This window comes from Protopterus annectens, chromosome 4.part1 (genome assembly GCF_019279795.1).
Source record: "Protopterus annectens isolate FY-2018-M chromosome 4.part1, PAN1.0, whole genome shotgun sequence".
NCBI classification, from domain to species: Eukaryota; Metazoa; Chordata; order Ceratodontiformes; family Protopteridae; genus Protopterus; species Protopterus annectens.
This window is the reverse complement of record NC_056734.1, coordinates 762,118,585-762,142,393: the sequence shown is the minus strand read 5'-3', so window position 1 is coordinate 762,142,393 and position 23,809 is coordinate 762,118,585. Positions and strand designations below refer to the sequence as shown.

The following is a 23,809-nucleotide window of genomic DNA, read 5'->3' as shown; positions in this document are numbered from 1 at the left end:
GGTATTGTATGAGGAAGTTGGGAATGGCAGACAGATATGTTAGAGTGGTGGAGGAAATGTACAAGGGCAGTGTGACAGCGGTGGGTTCTGCGGTGGGAGTGATGGATGCATTTAAGGTGGAGGTGGGATTACGTCAAGGATCATCCCTGTGCCCTTTCATATGTGCAGTGGTGATGGACAGGTTGACAGACGAGATCAGACAGAAGTTTCCTTGGACTTTGATGTTTGCGAATGACATGGTGATCTGTAGTGAGAGTAGGGAGCAAGTTGATGAGACCCTGGACAGATGGAAATATGCTCTAGAGAGGAGAGGAATGAAAGTCAGTAGGACTAAGACAGAATATGTGTGCGTGAATGAGAGGGAGAACAGAGGAATGGTGAGGATGCAGGGAGTAGAAATGGCTAAGATGGATGAGTTTAAATACTTGGGATCAACAGTTCAAAGTAATGGACAGTGTGGAAGAAAGGTGAAGAAGAGAGTGCAGGTAGGTGGGAGTGTTTGGAGATGAGGGTCAGAAGTGATTTGTGATAGGTTGGTACCGGCAAGATTGAAAGGGAAAGTTTACAAGATGGTAGTGAGACCAGCTATGTTATATGGGTTGGAAACCCTGGCTCTGATGAAAGATAGGTTGCTGAGCTGGAAATGGCAGAGTTAAAGATGTTAAGATTTGCATTGGATGTGATGAGGATGGACAGGATTAGGAATGAGTATATCAGGGGGGTGAGCACAGGTTGGACAGTTTGGAGACAAAGCTAGAGAGGCGAGAATTCATTGGTTTGGACATGTGACAGGAGTGATGCTAGGTATATTGGGAGAAGGATGCTAAGGATGGAGCTGACAGGAAAGAGGAAGGCCTAAGAGAAGGTTTGTGGATGTGGAGAGAGAGGACGTGCAAATGCAGATGCAGAGGACAGGAAGAAATGGAAACAGATGATCCACTGTGGTATCCCCCAATTGGGAGCAGCTGAAAGAAGGAGAAAATTAATTTGAATTGCACCTCAAACACTTCACTTTAACATGCAATCCAGAAAAGATAAAAGGACACTAGAGAGAAAGGATCACAAAGCCTTTTTTCACACAAGTTCTAGCCAGTTCAACACACTATAAGACTTCAGCAGCTTCCAATGATCTGGGTCTGCAGTGTACCAGCCTCTGGAGGGAATGGAGGCTTCTGCATGCTGGTTATCTTTGAAGGATCGAGTGCAAGACTTTCACATGCCAGCCTCTGTGAGGCTGAAGCATTACAGACTTTAAATAGCTGGAGGTTTGATCGTTTCAGTGCCTTGCAGCTCAATACTGCAGATCTTAACGGGTAAGTAATGCAACAGTCGAGTTCACAGAAGGTACGGCATCCAAGACAAAAAATTTAAATCCGATTTGGCTGATGGTTCAAAGGGTTGTTGGGTCAACTCTTGAAATACGACTATTAACTCCCACATAGGTGATAGATCTTTCACTGGAGGGCTAAGTAAGACGGTACCTTTTGAAAAAGCCTTGCACAATTTGGAAGAAGCTAAAGAGGAAGCTTTTTCTCCTGAGTTTAAATTAGGTATGGCTGCTAATTGTACTTGGATTGTAGCAAAACACCTTCTTGAAAAACAGATGCTAAAAATTCAAGAATCGGAGATATAGGAGCAGTGAAAGGGTAGATTTCCTTATGAAGAGCCCAAACTGAGAATCTTCTCCATTTACTCCTGTAGATCTTCCTTGTAGAAGCTTTCTGGAAAGATAGAAGTATTTGTCAGACTGAGGGGGAATGCCTGCGTTGTGCAGCTATTAATGGAATTGGAGAAAGCATATGGTCAGTCTGAGGCCTGGAATATTGGGATATTTCATCCTGGAGAGACTGAACAGAAGGTCTGGACTTAGATCCAGTATCCATGGAGGATATCTAAGATGAGACCAAACAAAGGGGAACCACACTTGGCAATGTTAAAAGGGGGCAATGAGGATAACTGAGCTCTTCAATCGAAGTGCTTTCTGTAAGAATTTTGGAATCAGAGGTAATGGGAGATGAGCATAAAGGATAATTGAGGACCAAATGTAGACTAGCGCATGTCTCATTATCTCCCTCAACTTGTTGTTGTGGGGAGATGCAAAGACATCGCAGCAAGGTTGGCCCCAATGACAGAAAATCCTCTCCGCTACTGACTGATTGAGAGACCACTCACTCATGATGAGGCATCAAAATGGACTTGCGGAGTTCATCTGCTAATACACTGGATTTCCCCAGTATGTGCATTGCCATAAGAAAGTAGTTGGAGAAGTTCACCTCTCTCATTGCCTCTCGACAAAGGGGGTAAGATCAGGTTCCTCATGTCTGTTGATCTACCAGACCACATACATGTTGTTGCTCTTTATCGCAATAGTCCCTAAAGGAAGAACATCTTGAAAGACCTACAACTCTAGTAGGACTGCTCTCATCTTCAGAAAATTGATATGTGACTTGATCTCTTAGGGGGACCATGTGCCTTGGACCATGTGTCCCAAGAAATGCCCCGCCCACCCCAACTAGGAGGTGTCCGTGGTTACCATGGGTACTGGTGTAGACAGAATAAAGGGACAGTCTAGGTACACTTCATCCAATTGAATCCACCAACAAAGATGATCTTTGTGGACTCAAGTGAGTTTGACTGGGAAGCACAAAGGATGATGCAAAATACATCACTGAACAGCTAGAGTCCATTGTAGAACACTCATATAGGAACAAGACCAACGGAACTAAGGTTAGGGCCGCTGCCACCGAACCTAGAGAGTAAAGTATAAGTCTGGCTGGAGGAGAACGGTGAACAAGAATTTGCTGTACCTAAAACTTGACAGTGTCCATATGACGAATAGGAAAAGAGTCGGTCTGATTTACTGTGTTCACTTGAGAACCTAAGAACCCAAGGCTATGTAAAGGTTGTAGATGGGATTTCGAGAGCTGACTGAAATGCCTAGTCTTTGACAAAGTTAGAGCAAATAGCCCCTGGACTGCCCTAAGAAATTCCTGGATGTGGTGGTGAGGACCCAATCGTCTCGATATGGAAACACTTGGAATCCTAGCAGTCTCAGATGAGCTGCTACCACTGCTTTAAGGTAAACACTCTGTGGGGCTGTAGTGAGACCAAAATGCAGGGCTCTGAACTGATAGTGACTGGCTTCCATGCAAAAGCACAGAAATCTTTGAGACTGTCTGTTCATCCTGATTTGATAGTACACGTCCTGAAGACTGACTGAGCACATCCAATTGTCCTTGCATAAAAAGGGCAGAATGGACTGAATCATGACCATACAGAACTTTGCCTTTGTTCAGGTTGCTTAGATCCAAAACTGATCTTGGGTCCCTTGTCTTCTTTGGCACTAAAAGGAACCTTGAGTAAGTCCCAAATCCTCTTTGGTCTGGTGAACCTCCTGGATGACTCTCTTGTCTTGCAGCTTTTGAGTCTCCTGATCTGCAGCGTCTCTCTGACTAAGTAGGACATCAAGAAGCTTTCTTCACTTGTTTGGAAGAATCTGGGAAAATTGTATGAAATAACCTCTGGGTATGATTTTTAGCAAATGAGAATCTTTTGTTATAGAAGCCCAGATGTCTGGGTGCAAAGACAAGCACCCTCTGACTGTCTTCAGAGTTGGGCAGTAGGAGAGCCCTTCAGGAGCGCTGAAAGGGTTTATCTGAAAAGGAATCTCAGAAACCCTGGTTTTGAGAGTCTCCTCTGCTGCAAAGATGGCATCTTCTGTTTGAACTCCCTCCCCCCCATTGCCTCTGGAGGAGTTGATCCCATGCAAATCCTAGAATTATCCATGGGACCACATTTTCTTGCTTCCTCTTTGATTTCCAGGAAAAGGATTGTTGAGGGGTAGAAAAGCATATCCCTACAGCAGACAGGGTCTTTCCATACTGTTCACTCTGGTAAAGCATTTCTTTCACAGTAGGGCCAAATTAATATATTTTATCAAAGGGAGAATTGACGAAAGAACACTTGAAAAGCTCCACAAAGTCTCATGACCTCATCCAAGCAAGTCTCCTAATGGCTACGTTTGAAACGGCAACACATGAGGTACCCTCCACAGCATGGGATATTAACCTCATGGATGCACTGGAAATGGATAATGGAGTGGGCAGCTGTGAAAATTACCTTCTTCAATCCTCCACAGACATGAACTCAGAGTCATTTGGAGAGTTCCTTGGTCAAATCCCACTGTAGTCTTGTGAAGTGCACTAAGTAATTCAGAAACCTCAAGACAAATTTTCTGAAGCAAATATGCACTTTCCAAACCTGTCCATTGCCCTGGACTCTCTCTCAGGGGGATGGAGTGAGGAGATCTGCACCACTAGCTCATTTTAGTGACTGCTGCCACAAACATAGCATCAACAGGGACTCCTTTGCTCAAATGGGGTCTGCCCTTTGGCAGTGACAACATTTTATCTGGGCATCAGGAAACTGGTTTAACAGAATCTGGTTCCTTACATATCCGGCCAGAGATTACATCAATAAGCCCATCTGCCTGGGGGACTCATCCAAGACATAGATGGGCCGGACCCAAAAGTTTCCAGAAAAGCTGACTCCTCTGGAGAGGGAGTATCTTAAGACCATCTAACTTTTTGATTAAGAATTTCCAGGATACCTCTGAATGAGACATCATTCAGTGGAAATATGGGGGATTATTCCCCTTCATCAAAGTCAGCATTCTTCAATGAAAGATTCCATAGGGGAATCCGTTTGTCTTCTTTTGCATATTGTCTTTCAGGGAACCTCTTTAGTGGAATGGTCTGGACAAGTATCCGAAGACAGTGGATGTTCCTTGATGGGGACTGTCTGGATACTAGATGGTACCGGCTGTCCCTGTGGAGTAGGCCTGATAGGATCACAAAGGAAGGGATGTAGGATCCAAGGATGAGAGAGTAATTGAATTTCTCAGTTGAGAGAAATCTCTATTCACTACTTGAAGGCAGATGGACCTGGAGAAACTGTGGCTGACTGAACCAGAGTCGAAACCTCCAAAGCTACCAAACCCCAACCCTGCCCAGATCCATGTCTCAAGGAAGGAGTCAGACCTGAGTTGCCCAATGCCGAAGCTCTGAGGAGCAAGGATGGCTTCAATAACATAGGAGTGTAACTCAAACCCCCTGGATCTGGTGCCAACAATTACACTCCAAGACTCATTCTGATCCAAAGGAACTGCAGCAGAACTAGTCAGGGAGGCTGTCTATGGATTCCACACTGAAACTCAAATGCTCTCGGAAACAAGGGCTCCACAACTCTGGGATGGATCAGAGAAGGAGATATCACTACGTTAGAAGTGGACAGGATCCAATGGGAAATGGAGCCATAATAACCCCCATCTGAATCTGAGCCCTGAAGAATTTCCTCATCATCCTATTCATGTCAGCTTCTGACAGACTTTTAGGGGATCCAATGGAAAGGGTGGTTAAATGGGGCCAAGTCTTTCTCCTCAGCATCCCCTGAAAAAAGGAGAAACCGGTTCGATGGTGAACCCGGGTGAGCGGGTTCAAGGAGATTTAGATGGAATAATAATCCGATCCAAGGCCATGGGATTGAGGTGTTTTTTCATAGGATCCAATGAAGTTGGATCCGAAAATTTCTGAATTTTGTGAGGATGCTCCAGTGAAGACAGAGCCAAAGCAGTAGCCTTCACAGAACCTGTGGTGTATCTTTGTCAAGATTCCTGGGACTCCAAAGAGGATTTTACAGATTTGCTAGGGGTTTGAGTCCCTGAAGAGGGCAGCAGCATACCCTTAAGTGCCAACTTATTATGTCTGTCGCTATTTGCTCTCCAATTAAATGCAGCAGAAAGAAGTGTTGAGGTGCGATACTGCAAGGCAGTGGACAGACTCCCTGTGGACATCAGACTTACAAATTTTATGCTCACAGGAAGTGTAGTTTTTAAAGCCTACTGTTTTTTCTGCACGTTGAGAACAGGTCTTTATAGGGGTGGGGGTGGGTGGTAAAGAAAACAAAACAAAAGGAAGAAAATACATTTTTTTCATATTATATTTAGAAAGCGTACTACCAACAATGGTAGAAAGAATACCCTCTAAAGGGTAAAAATGTTAAAAAGAAGAGACAGGTACCAGCTATGGTACTTTAGAAAGTATTAAACTGTAGAAAAAAAAAGAAAGTTATAAAGGGAGTAATTGGGAAAAAAAGTGGCATATATAAAACATAGAAGGAGGAGGACATAAATGGGTATAAAAGAAAGGTAATAACTCAGAAAAGACTGCAAAAACTAGCCAAAGTAGTTCTCAGAGAGGGATCTGTGTCTATGCGAGATGGCAGCAAATGAGATATGATGTATTATTAGCTGACTGGAGCATTATGGATAGAGGGAGGAGCTTGAGAGTTGGATCAGAAAGTCTAATGCAGGCAGCCAGTTTGGATCCGATACCCAAACACTGAGAAACGGATTAAATGGACATCATCAGATCTGGCTATTATAAATTCCAAAGGCCTAATTTTATTTTGGGAGAAATTTATCACTAATCTCCTCCCTCCTGTTTGGAAAAAAGCTTCACCTATACATAAGATAGTGTGAAAAGTACAGTTGTGTACACTTACCATAAATGTAGATGTTCGAGTGTATTCACTGTTGCAATCATCACATTTGGGTTATCTGCTTGCAGGTAGCCCTCAGTCGGCCTGATTATCAAAGTCTTGGGTCCTGCGTTGGTTGCTGTCTCATCTTCCATGACGTCAGGTAGTCAGGGGTATAAAGCATGCAACCAACGCCATTACATCAGTTTTTCTTGCCCCAGATGTCAGGTGCCCCCAAAATGGGAAGCAATTATATACAAGGTTACACCTCCAACAAAAAGCACATACACCAGAAAGCTTTAAGCATAGTAAACAATAACAGAGGTATAATCAATACAAGTCAGGGGGCTGGAGGGAGGGTAACCAGGACTGCAACAGTGAATACACTCAAACATCTACATTTATGGTAAGTGTACACAACTGTACTATGTTCTTCGTGTTTCACTGTTGAAGTCATCAAATTTGGGTAGATTCCCAAAGCTAAGGATCGGAGGAGGCAATTCGATAGCATTAGGACCAGCTATAAGGCCCTGCAAGACTGCAGTGGCAAAGCCAGCCCTGGATATAGAAAAAAATGGCAAGTGGTAATGCTTGGTGAAGGTATGTACAAAGCTCATGGTAGCAGCTTCCAGGATGTCCCTGGTGGGGACACCTCTCAGAAAGGCTGTAGAGGTAGATGCAGCCCTGGTGGAATGAGGTCTTATCCCCTGTGGGGTAGGTTTTCCATGGTGCTTATAGCAGAAATTAATGCAATGGCCTATCCACTTAGAAATGGTTTGCTTTGAAATGGCCTTCCCCTCTGCAGCAAATGCAGCCAGCAGCTGTTCAGATTTCCTGAGAGGCTTAGTCCTGCCCAGGTACAATCTAAGTTGTCTGTGCATGTCCAAGGAATGTGGTATTCATTTCCCTTTTGTTCTGTGGATTATTAAAGAAGGTTGGCAAATGAATGGACTGATTAAGGGCCACACTGGATACCACCTTGGCCATAAAGGAAGGATTGGTCCTGAGGGACACCCTATCTGCATGTAAGATGATGAAAGGCTCCACTGCCATGTGGGCCTGTAATTCAGACACCCTTCTTGCTGAAGTGATGGCTAGAAAGAAGGCTGTTTTCCAAGAAAGGAATTTCAACTCTGCATTTGCAGCTGGCTCAGTGGGAGGTAAAGTGAGCTTTTCCAATGAAAAGCTAAGGTCCCAGGCTGGAGTAGGGGCTCTCCTGGGTGGTCTTACGTTTTTGACCCCTCTGAGGAATTGCTTCAGCAGTGGATGACAGAAGAGGTGGTGGCTCTGTATTACAATGAGCTGAAATGGCCGAGGCATGAATTTTGATGTTAGAAAAGGAAAGGCCCTTGTGAGGCATCTCAGTTAAGTATTGAAGAATATGGGGTAAACTGGGCACTGTTGTGTCCATCCCCTGAGTTTGGCTCCAGGAACAGAATCTTTTCCATTTTTCAGCATAGGATTTTCTAGTACTAGGCCTCCTTGCCTCCAGAATTACATCCATCACTTGCTTACTGAGGATGGTATCAGAGAGATCATGTAATTAGCCAGGCTGCCAGGTTCAGGGTTTGAAGCTATGGGTGTAGAATCTGGCCCTCCTGCTGGGACAGCAGGGCAGGGGTCTGAGGCAGGTGCCATGGTTCCAGCAGTGTCACACTGCACAAGAGGGGGTACCATTGTTGGCGTGGCCAGTCTGGTGCAATCAGTATTGCCCTTGGCTTGTCCTGTTTGATCTTTAGTAGCACTATGGAGAGGAGAGGCAGAGGGGGGGAATGGTATAAACTGATAGTTTTTTCCAGGTGAAGGACAGGACATCCACTTTCCAAGCTTGTTTGTGGGGAGTCCTTGTGCAGAATTTGTCCAATTGGCAGTTCTGAGGGGAGGCAAACAGGTCTATATCTGGGCTCCCCCATTTGTTTCTCAACATGTTGAATATCTTTGGTTCCAGTTTCCGCTCGTGTGGGTCCATGAGATTTCTGCTTAGGTTATCTGCCAGTGTATTTAGCTTGCCTGGCAGGAATTGAGCTTAAAGGTGCACTTGGTATCTCAAGGCTGTGTTCCACAGAGCCATGGCTAATCTGCAGAGAGGGTATGTGTGGGTTCCCCCCTGCTTGTTTATGTACCACATAACAGTGGTGCTGTTTGTCTTTACCAATAATTGTTCTGGAAGAATGTGGTCCTTGAAGGCTGTCACAGCATTCTGTACAGCTAACATTTCTTTTTGACTGATATGCAGGTGCATTTGATTTGGGTTCCATTTGCCATGAATGCACTGCCCTGCCAAGTGAGCCCCCCATACATAGTCTGATGCGTCTATTGTTAGGGTTTGGGCAGCAGGGGGTAGAGTGAATGCCAGTCCCTTGTTTTGGTGGCAGGTCTCTGCCCACCAAAGGAACTCTATCTTTAGGCAAGGTATGATAGAAATCATTGATTCTAGTTCCTGAGAATGTTAACACCATAGGCGTTTTAGATACCATTGTAAATTCCTCATATGCAGTCTTGCATATGGAATCAGTAGTATGCAAGAGGCCATGAACCCCAGTGCTTGCAGTATTTTCCTTGCAGATAGGTGGGTCTTTGTGGCCAGTAGTTTTATGTAGGCTGTCAAATGAACTTTTTTCTCTGGCGTGAGGTAGGCCATCTGGGAAGTTGTATTCAAGCTTGCTCCCAGGAATACAATTTGTTGACAGGGTACTAGACGTGATTTCTTTTCATTTATGGCATACCCCAGAGAAGTTAGTAATTTCTTTACAAATGCCAGATGATTTATTAGTATGTCCTGGCTTTCTGCCTGAAAGACAATCGTCCGGGTATGGGTATATTTGAATATTTCTTTGTCTGCAAAATGCAATGACTTGAGCTAGGCACTTTGTGAATACCCTGGGCGCAGTAGATAAACCAAAGGGCAGTGCATAGAATTGATAGTGCATGTAGCCTGCTCTGAAGCATAGGTTTCTTCTGCAAGATTCCCTTATTGGGATGTACAGGTCGACTTCCTTTAAATCCAGTGTTGCCAACCAGGCATTTTTGCCTAGCATGGGAAGCAGCTGATGAAGAGTTAGCATTTTGAATTTTGGGATTTCTAAAGAGGTGTTTAGGATAGACAGGTCCAGAATAGGATGCCAGGAATTGTCTTTTCTAGGTACCAGGAAAAGTCTTGAGTAGAAACCTTGCCCCCATTCTTCTTCTGGGACAGGTTGAATAGCCCTGATGCTTAGAAGAGAGAGAACTTGCCTTTGAGCCTGTGCCCACTGATTTGGGGGTAGGTCTGGTCAACCGTTTGGGGTTGGTAAGGAGTGGAACTGGAATCTGTATCCTTGGAAAACTATATTTAACACCCATTTGTCTTGGGTAATGAGTTCCCAATTTTTTGCATGCAGGGCGATCTTTCCTCCTAAAGGAACAGTCAATTGAGCAGGGCTTGGAAGGTTTAAAGTTAAGTCATTGTGACAGTTTACCATAAGGGGGAGTCTTATCACTCCCTGATTTGGAAATGTGAGCCCCCCATTGTTTAGTCCTGTATGTACCCTGGGACTTGAGCCTGGGTGTTCTGCTGGTTCTGGGTTTGGACTGAGAAGGCCTGAAAGAAGCAGGAAAAGACCAATTCTTAGAAGGCCAATGCCTACTAAATCTGGGAGGTTGCACTTGTAGGAAATCTTTAACAGTTTGTATAGAGTTAGCTTTTTCCTCCATCTTTGCCAAACAGGCGGTCTTGGTTTAAGGGAGCATCCATTAATTTAGCTTTAACATGATCTGGCAAAGATTGCTCCTTAAGCCAGGCATGCCTTCTAAGTACAAACCCAGTGACAGCAGCCTTGCAAGATGCCTCTAATGAATCAAAACCACATTGCAAAGTACGTTTTCCAACTTGTTCAGCAGAATGCATTAAATCCTGTAATTCTTTATTTTCAGCACAGTCAGGAATCAACATAATTCCAATAATATGCTGCTGATACTTTAACATATGAAACTGGCAGTTTAGGGCCCTAATGACCAAAGTTGCAGAAGTGTATACCTTCTTACCCCATCTATCCAGGGCCCTGGAATCTCTATCAGAGGGGGTAGGGTTTTTGGCAGTAGTAGCCTTAATGCCCTTGGGTCCCTGTGAAATGGTCTCAGGATCCGCAGTAGGAGTTTTAAAAAGGAACTTGTGAGAGTCAGGTACCATGTAATACCTGTCAGGTTTTCTAGGAGTAGGAGGTAAAGATTCAGGAGCCAGGATAGATTCCGAGAAGGCATCATCTACAATGTCCAGTACGGGAGAGATGGCTAAAGGCCTGTGTTGAGGTAGGAATAAGAATTCCCTAAGCCTCTTTTTGGAGTCAGAGTAATCCTGGCTTTCCCAGCAGAAATGCTTTCTAAGAGTATGCAAGGTTTCACTAAAAGAAAAATCCTCTGGAGGGGAAGAAGTGGAAAATGGAGTCCACTGCATCAGAATCCTCATAGGTAGACAAGGGCAACTCCTGGTCATCAGAGAAAACAGAAATTTCAGAATCCTGATCAGAAGAATCAGAAGGAAAATCAGTTCTAGGTCCCTTAGAGGGGGAAGGGTGGCTTCCCCTCATTAGAGTACTAAGGTTTTCAGCCATTCTTATCATTTGTTTTATAGGCATAGGAGCCAGACCATGCGGTCTGGGCATCTGTTTTCTAGGCATTGATCAAGTTTTAGGCCTTGAAGAAGAAGATAGCGTCGGTTTAATATGAAAGTCAGTAGGCCTGAATACACCCTCAGAAGCTGGTGCCTGCACAGCGGCTCCAGACCCATCCAAGGTAGAGACATCTGCAGGTTCCACAGTTGAAGAAGCATCTCACAGCATACTGGACTCCGAATAGGTTTCAGTAGAGGCCTGCAAATCTGAAGTAGCGGGTATCAGGGGCTGCGAAAGCGCCTCACTGAGTACCAGCGAACTGGCGACTAGCTTAGGAGAAACGTCGTCGGCAGCTTTGGACCTATGCGGTCTGTCTATGATTTATCTTTGCGTTTTTTCGGAATGTCAGTAGTCGGGTGGCTTACCGAAGCCATTTCTGGATAATTGAACCGAGTATCAAAATATTTAGATGCGAAAATTAACCGATGACGAATAGTATGGGGGTTGAATAAGGCATAAAACTGACAGCGAGGTACGTCATGGTCTGGGCCTAGGCAAGGAATGCAGTACGAATGAAAATCTTTATGAGGTATTTGCTTTCCACAAGAAATACAATTGTTAACTTTTACTGACATTGGTTTAGATCAAGAAAAAGGATCCCCAATGGGGTGCTTAGCTTAGTTGAAGACTTCGGATCTGAAACTCGAAAACGAATATTTCAAGAGTCAGCCAACCAGCATTTGCAAACTGCTTCTGCTTCGGGCACCGCACGGCAAGAAAGACTGATGTAATGGCGTTGGCTGCATGCTTCATACCCCTGACAACCTGACATCATGGAAGATGAGACAGCAACTGATGCAGGACCCAAGACTTCAGGCCGACTGAAATTAAATATTATCCCATCTCAAGGATCATGTTCCTTGTATGCTTCTCTTTTCCTCTTCCTCACTATTCCCCATCCCTCCAGCATAATCCAAGATAAAAAATATTCGGTCATTATTTCCCAGATTAACTCCATCCTCTACTATCATCTTCTGAAACATTAGCCCACCTTAAAGGATTCTTCTTTTATGGCACTGCTGCCTAACCCTACTATGGTTGACATACTACTGGCTTAGTATAAACATATAAACCTGCATTTCCGAGGAATAACACGGGAAAATAGTCCTCAGCAGTTCAGTGTTTTTTTGGGTTTTTTTACTACAGAGAAAATCAAGAAAAGATGATCCAAACTGTCAAAAGGCTAATCTCACAGGATGCTTAAGGTCAACTGAGTAATGCAAAGCTAAAGTAAATCAACGTCTACAACTACAAAGCTGATGTTTGACTGTAGTCATTAATGTAGTCATGACTTCAGGGATCTCTACCACAGGTGAAATCCTAAAATTAGTACAAGTTTCATAGCTCTTCACCATCCCATTATGCTGACAGTATGTCTTCAACTCCCCCAAAAGTCCTCAAGCACTTCAACATGCCGCTGGCCATCTTCTGTTTTTTTCTTGCCCTTACCTAAGGAATGCCCAGACTTCTCACAAAGCAAAAGCCTTTCCTTTTTTTCCCCAACTGTAGACTACTGACCTATGAATAATATGTCAGACAAGGGCTCCTACAATAACCTTTCAGAGGAAGGAGACCAAGGTTTTGCTAAGCCAGCAATTAATCGGGGGGAAAAGGGAATAAAACAAATGTCCCCTCTCCAGTCCTGAATGCCCCAAAGAGGAAGGAGGGATCAGACTGCAGCAGTGACTACATTTAAATATCTACAATTATGGAAATCTAACAACACAACTACACTCCGTTTATCGTGTAAGTCACTGCTATAGTCATAATGTCATGCATGTCTTCCCCAGTTTTCCCTTCAAGTCCTTTGGGTGGTTGATATCTTTGTGGAGGAAGGCAACATGGACTTCAACATTTTTACTGCAAGTCCTGCAGTATTGTTCAGTTTGCAGTATTTTGAGAGAGTACAGACAGAGGACCAAGTTGTTGCTTCCTTGATGATACCAGGAGGTCCCCCCCCCCTTTCAGGAAAGCTACCATGATAGCTGTGTCCCTAGTGAAGTGTGACATTCTACCTCCAGGTAACTTTTTTTAAAGGAATTAATGGCAGAAAGTAATACAGTGTGGTATCCACCTAGAGAAGATTTGCCCTTTCTTCCTCTCTGCAAATGCCATAAAAGACTGATCTGATCTTCTGTAATTTTTATTAGTGTCCAGGTAGAACTTCATCTGTCTGTGAATATCTAGGGAATGGATGGTCTGATTAAGAGACACTTGTATCACCACGCTTGGCATAAATCAAGGGTTGGCACACAAGGTAACCTTGTTTCATTGAAAATCAAAAAAGGTTCTTTACACAACAGAGCCTGTATTCTGATAATCCCCAGGACAAGCTGATTGCTACAAAAACTACTGGATCTTCCCTGCCATCAATTAGAGGTGACAGTAACAGTGCTACCTGGATTATAGCAGCAGGTCAGGTTACACTACACAGATGCAGCTTACATAATTTGAGATGGTGCTCATAGCTAATTGTGGATATATGAATGGTGTCACAAAAGGGGTTTTCCTGAAGGATGTATGACAGTTCTCTAGCACCTAACAAGATGTAAGGTGTGTTTGTATGGTATAGATGTCACAAGGGACTCTGTGTGCAACGATCCTCAGATGTACTCCGCTATCCCTGGCTCACAACATTCACTTACATGTTAACTGCAAGGGGTTACATGAGCTGATGAGAGGTCCCTAATGATGACAGGCCAAGACTACTACTGAAAGAAAAATGTGCTCTAGTGCAAAACATTTGTGTTGGCATTAGTAGGAACTAAGGCATTACACAAACTACACAAACAGGGTTGCAAGCACTCAAAATGGTAAAACACTTATGTTTAACGTACCAGTGATCAGTGTATTGCTTAGTATCACCCCATTCTGTATATGTTTATCTGTATTTCTACAATTCTCATATGCAAATCTAAGAACCTGTGAAACAGTATGCAGCAACCTTGGCAAATGCTTCACTTCTAGCTCTGTGTATATATGACAGGCTTCAACAGGCAAGACTGTCAACTCCTCTATTTTGGGCAAAGAGGCTGTAACATAATGCTGTTTCTGCTTGCAGCAACAGAACAATGCCCTTGGCATTATTGCCATGGAAATGGATCCTTTAAGACTTTCATCTGTTGGTGCTACCTGGCTGTGTCACCATGAAAATCAGTGGCTGCCAAAATTTGGTTAATGGTCATGACAAAACTTGATGAGAGTACTTCCTTAACCTTGTGGTAACACAGCAGGATGCAGAAACTGTCTTTTGGTCTCCACTCTCCATTTTATAAAATGTGAGATGTGTAACTGATGTATTACAGTGTTAAACAGGATGTCATTTATGAATGAAATTCTGTTCGCCAGGAATGTTTTTTGAGTGCAGAATGACAAGGCACAAGTGCTTACTAGGCCTGTGGTCTAGAGGACACTACTACAAAAACATTTAATCATAAGTAATTGGACAGAAGAAAATCCGTAACTTCTCAGAAAATCCACTAGGCATTTCAAAAAATAAGTATGTAAGAAAAAAAGCACAACAAATTGTGAAGGAATACATAGAAATCATACAATGAAAGGCACTGAGGCAGGAAGGGAAAAATGTTAAAATTAGCAAACAAGCAAATAACAAACAGGACAGAAGGAAAATAAAAGGAAGCTGAGAGACAAAGGTATTGGCAAGTAAATAACGTCTAAATTATATTCACATGACTGGAAGCTGTCAGCTCTTTATAGCTTATTTTTGATGTGCTTTGTACAGGCCACACAAAGAGTGCATCTGTTTAGTTTTCCATTGCTGTTACTTCCACAATACTACCTATTTTAGCTTAACAGAGTGATATGAAGCTGAGTAAACAAGAGAATTTAAGGTAATTCATGTCTTTTGTCAGCACTTACTCATTCTTGACAAAGGCATACTTGTTGATTGTGTCAATGACGTCTTTTAGCAGTATTTTTGAGGTAAGGGTGTAGCCATGTTGCACTACAGGTTCTCCATCTGGGCCATCCCAGCAGTCAACTGGAAAAAAAACATAGAATAAAACAGATCAGTGTTATTCTATGTGAAATGAATGGGTCAAGAAATAAATGTAAATAAGCAAACATTTTTTTACCAAAAACATTTTACATTTCATTTCTGCTTCTTTACAGTTTTCATTTGCTAATACCCTTTATCATATTTTTGCAAAATCACTCAACAGTATACTGTCTGCTTGTTTTCCAATACATGTGGTTCTGTTAATGGAACAGGGCAGACCAGCTGAACTGTCAACACATCTCACCATTACAGTACATCTAGAAGATACTTGTAATGAATTACCTAACAATATGCATACCAGATTTTTTTCCCTTTCATTTCCTAGAATTTTGTCAATAATTCCACTGATCCATCCATCCATCCACAACTCCTTTTCCCATTTTTGTAGACGGGTTCAGGTTGTTACCTTAACAATGACAACCATAAAGAACTAAGGTTTACTCCACCAGGTGGGCTAGCCCTGCCACTGTAGTTCTTCCATACTACTCACTTGCATTCACACTTTCACCTATGGCCAGTTTAGATTGTCTGATCCACCTAGTTCATGTCATTGGAATGTGGAAGGACACCGGAGCACCCAGAGGAAACCCACATGAACAAAAGGAGGACATGCAGACTCCACACAGAAGGCACCCTAGCCGAGAATCGAAATAGGTAACCTCTTGCTGTGAGGCAACAATGCTAGCCACTGTGTCACCAATAATCCACAGTCTGTTATGATTCATTTTCCTAATCAAGTATGTTCAATATCTCAAGTATATATCTGCAGACAGTACTGTACAGGTAGCCTTCTAATTGTTATATACATGACTTCATCATGAAAATAGAAACAAGTTTGGAATACAAATACTCAGTTGTACTAAAGTTTAACAGCATTAGAAGTTCATTCAACAACTTCAGAAGAGCACAAGGACATCAAGTGACCCTGCGTAACTTGTGAGCTGTGTCCACTGACAATTATATGTCTTTTGGTGGAAACCATTTTCATTAAATCACACATCACTAAAAGAAACAATTGAAAACACATTTCATTAAATCAGATTTCAAAGACATTTTCATACACAGCAAATATAACTTCAAAAGCTTGTCGGGCAGGGGACAAGCCCTTTCCCTTAATTAAACAAACTCAGTCCACAACTGTGTAGCCATGGAGAAAAAAGAAAATGCCACATTGCTGGCGTACAATAGAAACTTCTAGTGAGAGGAGCACAACATGAGAATATGCAGTGACAAGGTACAAAAGGTCTTCCCTGACTTATTTGCCTTGTAAAATTCCTATAATCCAAGACCACACTAGCTGTGATTCTCTATAGCTTTATACAGCTGTCTAAGGTTTGTGATTCAACAAAATGTGCTTTCAGCAAAATGAGTTTTCATGTTTTTTTTTAAATGATTACTGACTCGGTGAAAATGGTATTCAATGAAATGCATGGTGACCCTACTGGCATAAGCGGCTTAACAGCCATGCCAAATGCAAGACTGTTGTTTGTTGCAGTTTAACAGGATACACGTGTTTGTTTATTCATTAGCCCTGTAAATGGACTACTCCAGAAACCTCTCATAGGCTAGAAAGACAACAGAAAAGAGGTTGGTGGTGTCGCCTTTCTATACAAAAACAATCTCAATTTAGAAAGGCTAGACCTAACCATCCCAAACTTTACCACCACCAAAATACTGTTTACTAACCTAACAATTAATCCCAAGAAACATCTGAACATAGTGGGAGCCTACATCCCACCTGAGAACAATCTGACTACTCTAGAACACATCTTAAACTGGACAGCAACATCCCTTCCTCAGGAAACAATTATAATGGGTAACTTTAATGTGGACTGGTTCTCCTGTAGCTCTCAAAATCCCTCTGACCACATTAAAATACACGTTTGTTTTACAAACAATCCAAACTTGTACTAGAGTAGACAAAACATCAAATAAAACATTCAGTCCTAGACTGGATCCTTACAAACAGGCCAAATTTATCCCTACACTTTGTCTTCCAGATAGCCTCAGTGTCCATATTCCAACTTACATTCTCCAACACCGAATAAATCCACATAAACTTACCACCAAGTCTGAGATAAGAAAAAAAATTATTCGCCAAGACTTCATAAGTAAATCTGAGATAAGAAAAAAAATTATTCGCCAAGACTTCATAACTAGTTTTAAAAAAATGCAACTGGGCACCACTCAAATATTTCCTTTTAGATACTGCAGTTGAGTACTTTAACTCAACCTTCCTCAATACCCTAAACATCCCCCCACCCCAAGATCAATAGAAATGAAATCCCATTATGCCCACAGGCTAACCAAAAAAACAAGATCTCTGTTAAAAACTAGAGCCTGGGAGAAATGGCTCAACGACAAAGCTACAACAAACAACCAAACATATCTAGAACTATGAAGTAAAGCTAAAAAAACATAACAATCAGGACAAAATAAATTACTATAGCAGCATCTAATCAAAAAATCAAAGAAACCCACAAATATTCTGGGCTGCCATAAAAAAAAAAAAAAATCCTGCAGCCAGGACAAACTAGTACTCCCTCCCCGACACTCACCGATAATAAAGACAATATAGCCTCACAATTTAACTGATACTTCAACTGAATACTTACTAAACCTCAGAAACAATATTTTTCCCCCTACCCAGACTCATGTAGTACCCACACTAGATCCCAATAACTTCTCTTTCCAACATGTCGCAATAAACACCATAGTTAAATATCTCAAAAGGCTTAAACCTACTCGCTTGCTGCCGACTATTTAGCTGCTGAATATCTAAGAATAACTGCAGAAACAATATCCTATCCAGTATCCATATTAATAAATTGATCCATCTCAGAACAAGTCCCTAAAATTTGGAAAGTATCACATAACATCCCACTACATAAAGGTGGAAACTCGACAATTACCAAATTACCAGCCAATAGCTATACTATCACCCTTATCAAAAATACTTGAGAGGTGCATCCATTCTTGAGAGGTGTATTCCAATCTTGAACTATCTAATAACCAACAATCTTCTATTGAACACTCAGCATGATTTCTGTTCTAATCATAGCAATACCACCACCCTTGTTAACTTTACTAACATGAGTAACCTCCATCACAATGACGGCAATTTACTTTCCTCCATTTTTCTTGATATATCCAAAGCTTTTGATACAGTCTCCCATTCTAAACTCATAACTACACTCTCGGAACTTAAACTTAGCCATCGTGCACTTACTTGGTTCCAACAATATCTAACTGGATACCAGCAAGCTGTAAAATGGCAGCAAAATCTCTATTCGTTACTGCCTGTGACCTTGGGAGTTCCACAAGGATCTATTCTGGGACCTGTCCTTTTTATTATCTTTATTAACAATCTTCATACTGCCACATCTCCCCACTTGCCTCAGTACTTCAATATGCAGATGATTCCACCCTGCTGTATGCCACCCCAATACTACAAAAGCTCCAAAAAATTATTTAATGCTGTGGAATCTTGGCTAAACAATACACGACCTGTACTTAAACCTACCAAAACAAAACTCATGTTCTTATATCCAGCTAGAGCTGCAGACATCCACCCACCATTCAATATCTCATGATTAAACCATACAATTATTTATCCACTTGGTTGTGGTCATTGACTATAATATAAAGTTTGACATGCACATATCACAGACCATAAAACAAGTTCACACAAAAATAGGAATCCTGTACAGAAATCAACACTTTCTTAATTAATCTTCAAAGGCCACTACAGCAAGAACCCATCTTATCTCTACACTACTATATACCTCATAAGGTTCCTACTATTTAAACGAATTTTCAAAACTTCAAACGTGCCTTCAGTGACAGCTTAATGTCGAAAAGGCCAAATCCTGAAGACATGGAAGAGCGATTTTTTTCCTAGGGAAAAAAAATCACTGGGCCGTTTTTGGGACATTGCCATTTCCTACACTGTGGTTCGATTTTGGTGTTGGTATATTTAAGTAGGGGGGGTGTGGGGGGCAAAGCACCCCACTTTATTTTGTGTTTTTTTTTTGTTTTTTGCCACCTCACAAATTCTTACAAACATTAAGAAATCTGACCTAGCAAAACTCAAAACTTGCTTTAATAAAATTGCAAAATTTGCCACAGTAACAAATTTCTGATATCATTGTCTGGCTTTAAAACAACTATCCTGGCTCGAACTACCAAATCTATTTCCTTATAATCAACTCATCTTCACCCACTGAATACTAAATCAGCCAGAAAAAACACCAGTACTTTAAAGTCTACTAATACTTACTCTAACAAATCCTTCCTAAATATATCTAAACCTAACAATGCAGCTGGAGTTTCCCTTTACTCCAACTGCATAGCCAAAACTTGGAATTCCCTGCCATTAAATATCAGAACTACTACTAACACTTCCAGTGTTAAAAAACTTCTCAAATTACACCTATCAGAATCATGGACCTGCTCTTGCACAAACCCTGGTTAGGAAATAGATGTCTTAAGGCAGCTAAAGGAACACAACCTGTTACTTTTACATTTCAATAGTATACTCCTGCTAAGCATATGTATACTTAACCTGCTTTTCTACCTGCAATCACAGTACTGCTATTCTTTGTATCCTACCTAGACTTATAGATTGTATCAGTGAAATGTACATTTTTCATTCTGTACTTGTAGCCGAGATTGAATCAATATTTTTATCTGTATGTTGTGCATGTATCTTACGGTTATTTATAAATATGGAGCTTTTTTCCCCAGGCCTCCCCTGAAAAAGGACCTCTTGTCCCTGGTACACAAATGTAAAATAAATAAATAAATGTGTTATGACTTGGCCAATCAACCAATAAAACAGCACGAGTACAACGGAAAACGGCAATTAATATGAGGATAGACACTTATACAGTTAACATAATTCAGTATCAATTACAATGCATGCATGTTTTTATAAACACTGTCATCATCATTAATATGGAGAAGGAAATGCAGGCACATATTTAAAGACTGACCTGCATTGCTTCCTTTATCATAGCTGTTTTTACATCCTCAAATTAACAATGAGATATGTCATACATATCAATTAATTTGGCCACGTCACATGATTTATTTATTTTTATTTTATGTTGCTTTTCTTTACCGGGTTTGTCTGACTGAGTTTAATCAGAAACCTCATTTCAGCGGACACACAGGGAAAAAAGCTCCAACAAACATTTTTATATAGACATTCGATAACATACAGGAAGAGACATTAAGTAATGTACGTTAACAATTACACACACATTTGCTAATTAGATTACATTCATATGAAATAAAGGAAGCAATTACAGTATAAAGATAATTATGCATTTAGAAGACACTGAACAATAAGCATTTGAAGCGGTGTATTATTGAAACAGTCAAATAGATAACAGTTCCTATGATTAGTGATTATAAATGTAAGTGAGGAAAGGAACTCTGTAGGGCAGAAAATGTTAATTGTAATTAATGGCTGGGGTACTGAGCAGGTTTAGAGCAATTACATACATTTAGGTGTGTGTGTGTGTGTGTGTGTGTGTGTATATATATATATATATATATATATATATATATATATATATATATATATATATATATATATATATATATATACTGTGTGTGTGCATCTATCATAAGGTTTATATTGGAAGTAGACGTGGGTACAGAAGTGTCACAAAACTATAAAAATTATACACATGGCTGGGAGTTGCTACTAAAACTATTCAAGTACTGGTGAAGACTAGTTGTAGAACACAGGATTCTGGGTGAAAAGAAATTGTTTGATGACAGGACAAGCTGAAGATTACACTGCCATTTATCCTGCAGATATACAAGAGCACATCCAATGATTTCATAGGTGAACTTTTAGTTGTGTATTAAAAATTTTTACTTTTTGAATGGGTTTCAATGGCAGTGGGATGTGGTTCCATAGTTGGGGTACTACATTATTTGTATACAGAGTCACCTGCAGTATTTTATGATTTGCTTACAGTAAGTTATTTTGTCTAGAGCGTAAAATTCTACTGCAGGAGTAGTGTTATGTTAATTTAAGGTCTGGGACATTTTCTGATTTATGGGGAATATTATGTACTGTAGTTAATGGAGAAAGAGCTAGGTGATGGGGTAGTTCTAACAAGTTCATCTCTCTGAGTGTTAGGCAGTGGTTTGTTACGTTATGATTTACTGCAAACATGGCTACTTTAGTATACCATCGCTTAGGTTTGGACAGTTGTGAGACTTGAAGGTTAGTGAAGATTGGAACAGCATAGAGGAGAGATGGCAGTAATAAACTCAAGTCTGTACATCTTCTGGTTATGAAAGTGAGGTAGGTTTTTACACTATATAATACAACTGTCAGCATGGTTTTAGGCCATTCCATAGCACCACCACTGCCCTCTTTTCCTTTTCTGACTGCATCAACAAAAACACAATAACAATACTCTATCTTCTTCTCTCTTTATTGACCTCTCTAAAGCCTTTGATATGGTTAACCACCAGCTAATTATGAACATACTTAATTCCCTCTCACTTGATACTCAGGCACTAAAATGGTTCAACCCCTACTTAGAAAACAGGAAAGAAACTGTACTTTGGGAGAATAACCTATCCAGCCCTCTTCCTGTTACCTTGGGGGTCCCCTCAGGGCTCCATCTTGGGCCCTCTCTTATTTTCAATTTTTATCAATGATCTAAACATGAATACTACTCGAGCCACCTGCATACAATATGCAGATGACTCAACATTAATATGCTCTGCTTCGTCCATATCTGAACTGCAATCCCTCACCCAACCAATATTTAACATAGTAGAAAATTAGTTCATCCAGCGCTGCCTCCTCCTAAACCCCCAAAAAACTAAACTATTACTCTTCACTCCTACACAAAAGGCCTCCACATTAGACCTCACAGTAACATATAATAATGGTAATGTCATATCTCCCAACCCAACCACCTAGCTCTTATGTGTAACTATAGACCACAACCTTACCTTTGCTACCCATATCAACACTACAATAAAGTCAGTAAACAGAAAACTAGGCTCCCTCTATAGGTTAAAACCCTTTCTTACTCCAACAGCTAGAACTACTATTGCCCATACAGATCTTATCTCTACCTTCCTCTATGCCTCTCTCCATTTATACCAAACTATCTAAAAACAATCTCAACAAACTTGTTACCTCCTATAATAACATTGCCAGATTTGACACCGGCTCCCCATTTAGAACCCACCATAGTTATAATCTCAAACAGCTAGGATGGCTGGAACTGCATAATCAGCTTCTCTTTCACCAACTTATTACCACCCATAAGACCCTTTATCATCCTAGCAATACTCCAATACTGACTACCCTCATCTCCCCCTATAATAATCTTACAACCCTTCGCTCATCAAGTAAACTTCTAGTATCCACACTGAAATCCAACAATAGAGCTGGGGACTCTCTCTTCTCCAACACTGTGGGGAAAACATGGAACCTGCTTCCTAGTGAACTAACATCTCTCTCTTCTACACCACTTTTCAAAAAGCAACTTAAAACATACCTCAAGGCTTACTGGCTTTGCCCTTGTACCAACCCAGACTAACAAACTTCTCCCTGCCATTCTCACCTTTACTGATCTCACTACTGCTGCACTATGACTACCTTTTATTAACCTTACAGAATATGAGCAGTAAGCTAACTAAGTCTGTATTTACTTGGTCTTTTCTTAGTAACTATTTCAGAGTATTAACCCGCTCACTAAGCTTTCTACAGTAGGAATGTGTCTTTATCATGTGTATTAACTTAATCTCGCTCTTAAATACACTACTATAGAATTGGAACTTAATCTGCAAGCTTGTTACTCTATATACATGTTCCCAGCTTATGTATATTGTATTTCCTTCTTTTTATATGATGTTAATTATTTGATCTCTAAACCTAGGTATAAATTCTTTCTAGTCTTAAAAGGTACTCTAGCCGATGTTTATAATTGCTTTCTAATATTACAAATACATTGTTCTTATGTTATGTTTATTATTATCTGCGTTGGAGCTTTTCTCCCCGGGCCTCCACTGAAAATAAACATATATCCAGTTGGACTTGCCTGGTCAACAAATGTAAAATAAAATAAATAAATAAAATAAACTAGTTTTTGATGATTTTAGCCACATGTAAGACATGGTGGTCAAATTTCAATTAGTCACCTATGATGAACATTTTGTGTGGCTGTGCTGGCAGAGATGATAGTGAAGAGTGTTGTTTTTCTAAATATGAGTTAAATAGAAATAACTGCAGATTATTTACCTATGTGACAAAAGATAAGGATTGCTGTGTAAGGTTTTGGAGTTTAGTTTTGATAGAGCAAATTAGGGTCAAGTCAGAGTATTGAACTAGGGTGGTATTTTTGTGTCTGCGGTGGTGGTGCTGCGGTAGCGTTGTCGCCTCATAGCAAGATGTTGCCCCGTTCGATTCTCAGCTAGAGCATCTTCTGTGTGGAGGCATACATGAATGGGGCATGCCTTCGTTGAAGGTTGTGCATCAGGGCTGGTAACCCGGTACGTAAAAATCCACTACCAATCATTAGCGGACCGAAGTTCCGCTGTGGCGACCCCTAACCGGGAAAAG

The 23,809-nt window shown here is 41.1% G+C and overlaps 1 protein-coding gene across 6 annotated transcripts in view; it reads right to left on the bottom strand.

The window, feature by feature from the left end:
* The window catches only part of PLCH1 (phospholipase C eta 1), a 3,453,772-nt gene that overhangs the window by 787,385 nt on the left and 2,642,578 nt on the right, over nucleotides 1-23,809 (bottom strand). For all 6 annotated transcript variants that reach the window (XM_044070508.1, XM_044070510.1, XM_044070513.1 and 3 more), the window contains one exon: nucleotides 15,066-15,186. In XM_044070508.1, the coding sequence (XP_043926443.1) occupies nucleotides 15,066-15,186 (121 nt within the window). The remainder of the gene's footprint in view (nucleotides 1-15,065; nucleotides 15,187-23,809) is intronic.